The sequence below is a fragment of the Lontra canadensis genome, unplaced genomic scaffold, assembly GCF_010015895.1.
Source record: "Lontra canadensis isolate GAN:19392208 unplaced genomic scaffold, GSC_riverotter_1.0 scaffold7, whole genome shotgun sequence".
NCBI classification, from domain to species: domain Eukaryota; kingdom Metazoa; phylum Chordata; class Mammalia; order Carnivora; family Mustelidae; genus Lontra; species Lontra canadensis.
In genome coordinates, this window is record NW_022631001.1 from 28,567,000 (window position 1) to 28,570,317 (window position 3,318).

The 3,318-nt window shown below is 40.7% G+C and overlaps 1 protein-coding gene across 1 annotated transcript; it reads left to right on the forward strand.

The window, feature by feature from the left end:
* Positions 1-1,775: 1,775 nt before the first annotated feature.
* Positions 1,776-2,768, forward strand: LOC116865367 (olfactory receptor 51M1-like). Its single transcript, XM_032853636.1, has one exon. It carries the CDS (start codon positions 1,776-1,778, stop codon positions 2,766-2,768), a length of 993 nt encoding a protein of 330 aa, XP_032709527.1.
* The last annotated feature ends 550 nt before the right edge of the window (positions 2,769-3,318 follow it).

Here is a 3,318-nt window from a genome sequence, read left to right on the forward strand (position 1 = left end):
GGGCTGGCACTGGTCTTCCTGAACCTTCTTCCTTTTCACCACCTCCTGCCTCATTCTTTCCAGTGCATGGCCACATGTATTATCACTGCTGCCACCCCCTCCTTGTTGCCTCCCTCCCACCTTTCCAGTCAGATTTTATTCACTGAAGATTTTAGCATTGACTCCCTTTGCTCTTTCCACTACTGATCCAGACAAAATTTTTATGGTTCCCATATTCCCTCCTTTGATCTAATCAGCAGCTGCACTCTCAGCCCCTTGAACTCCTCTCAATAAAGATTGTGTCCTTTACCATAAATTGGCAACTTGAGCCCATCCCATACTCTAGAACCCTGGTCCCTTTTACCCATCTCTCACTCCTTCATGCTTTTGCTTTTCTTTTTACTCAGTGGAGTTTCCATAATACATCATCATAATTACCCCTCTGCATACACCCTTAACTTTAGTCCTGCTAGCCTACCCTAACTTCCGTAGGGGTAAATGCCACTCTCCACATACTTCTCTTCTGCCCTTGAGCAAATAAGTGTAGTGATTAAAAACACACCAGAGTGCTGACTGGATCCACTCTGAAGTTATGAACATCCAATGGGCCTCATAATTGCCTGGAATCCTACATCTGAACGCAGTAGAATCAGATTTTATTCCCAACCACTCCATTGAACTACTATCTCACAATCAGCTAGGACTTCCTCATTGCTAAATCTTCTGGTCACTTCTCAGTCCTTTAGTAACTTAACTCCTTAGCAGCATTGTATATAATTGGTTTATCCCTTATGAAACTCACACACACACAAAACCACACTTTCCTGTTTTGTTTTGTTTTGTTTCTCTATTCAACTGGGATTTTTTCCCCCTCAAGCTATTTTAGTGGAAACTTTCTTCTTGACCTCTAAATTTCAGATTTTCCCAGGATTTAATACTAGAAACTTCCCTCTACCCTCATATTTTAGGTTTTGTCCAGGCTATTTACTAATATCTCTCAAATATGTATCTTTTCCTCAACTTATTTTGAAGTTGATATTTTTCCTATACTGAGGTAACGAGAACAAAATAAATGAAAACCCTATTGGGGGAAGTGATTCTAAACTGAATTTTCGACACGCTTTTGAAACAACTAGATACAGATGCTCAGGATACTGCTAGATAGATGAGCCTATAATTTAAAAAAAAAGAAATTATGGGTTTATATATTTGATATTTTCAATGTATAGACGGTAAATAAACTCATGAGAACAATGATATTGCCAAGATAAATAATAAAGTATTCTGGCCAAAAAGTTGCCCAGAATGGGAATGGCTAAACAATTGTTTAAGGATAAACAATAAGAGAAGCCAGCAACAGCTATTGGGAAGGAACAGAAATTATAAAATACAGGAAAAAAACTGACAGTTGCAGAAAGGGAGGTGGGCAGGGGGATGGGGTAACCAGGTGATGGGCATCAAGGAGGGCACATGATGTGATGAGCCCCCAAATCAATGATGTGATGAATTATTGAACATTATATCAAAAACTAATGATGTACTATATTTTTGCTAATTGAATTTAAATAAAAAATGCTTCTATCTTCAAGAAAAAAGGGAAATACTAGAGAAAATCTGGTGAGTGTGGTGCTATAATACAGTTTAGAATAGCTAGCAGGGTGGTAGAATTGATAATCGTAAATTAGATATCAAAGATAATGATGATCATGATTCTGCTTATGATGGTGTGACTATTAGGAAGACTGAAAAATTAATAACTAGAAATATCCATTTATTTTCAGCTCCATCTCTGAGGAATGCCAGCCCAATATCCTCTTAGTCCTCAATTCATGATTTTGTACAATATTACTCAGTTTAGCCCCATGTTCTACCTCACTGGTTTTCCAGGATTGGAAGCCATCGAACACTGGATTTTCATCCCCTTTTTCCTTATGTACCTTGTGGCCATCTCAGGCAATTGTTTCATTCTGATAATTATTAAGACCAACCCTCATCTGCACACACCCATGTACTATCTACTCTCCTTTTTGGCCCTCACTGACCTGGGACTGTCAGTGTCGACCTTGCCCACTACTGTGGGAATCTTTTGGTTCAAATCTCATGGTATCTACCTTGCAGCTTGCCAAATCCAGATGTTCTGTATCCACTCATTTTCCTTCATGGAGTCCTCAGTGCTCCTTATCATGTCCTTTGACCGCTGTTTGGCCATCTGCCACCCCCTTAGGTACTCAGTCATTATCACTAGCCAGCGAGTGATTAGGATAGGTCTGGCTGTCATATTCCGGGGACCTGTGGCCCTAATTCCTCTTGTCGTCCTCCTGAAGACTTTTCCCTACTGTGGGCCTCGAGTTCTCTCTCATTCTTTCTGCCTACACCAGGAAGTGATACACTTGGCCTGCACAGATACCACCTTCAACAACCTGTATGGACTGACGGTAGTGGCATTCACTATGATGCTGGACCTGGTGCTCATCGCACTGTCCTATGGAGTCATCTTGCACACTGTGGCAAAACTGGCCTCCCATGAGGAGCAGTTCCGAGCTTTCCAAACATGCACCTCACACCTCTGTGCTGTGCTGATATTCTTTGTGCCCATGGTGGGGCTGTCTTTGGTGCACCGCTTTGGGAAGCATGCCCCACTTGCTGTCCACCTTCTTATGGCCAATGTCTATCTCTTTGTGCCTCCCATGCTAAATCCAATCATATATAGTATTAAGACCAAGGAGATCCGCCATGTTATCAGCAAGCTCCTGGGTCTTAAGAAGGTCAGTGCTGGATCCAGAGGCTAAAAATTCCCCTGGGTACCCGAGAGAAGGTCCCAAATCAAGCCAAAGATCACCAGCATTAAGAACCTACTATGAACCCCATGTGTTTCCCCAAGATTCTTTTCCATTTCCCTAAATAAAATATATATGAGTTTCTTTTCCTGAATTATGAGTTAAGAATACTGATATGCCCTTGCTTAAATTTTAATGCCTCCTCCTATGTAGGAGACCTAACTGTTTTCATAGCACCAAAAACTGCCCAGGTGAAGACTCTGTTGAGGGTCATCATCAATGTACAAATATTAAAACTAAAACTAAATGGAACAAAAATGAAAACAGAAGAGTAAATTTAAATAAATAAATAAATAAATAAATAAATAAATAAACAAACCTGGCAGAGAAGAAACAAATTCACCTCAGGAAATGTACCTTCTCCCATGGCTCCTTGGGACTGCTTCTCTCTTCTCTACCCAGCCAAGATCTCTTTTTCAGTTTCTATCCTGGCTATCCTTTGCACTCTTCAATCACACTGGAAGAAGGACTTGTTACCCTTCCCTAATAGCTGATTTAGTTA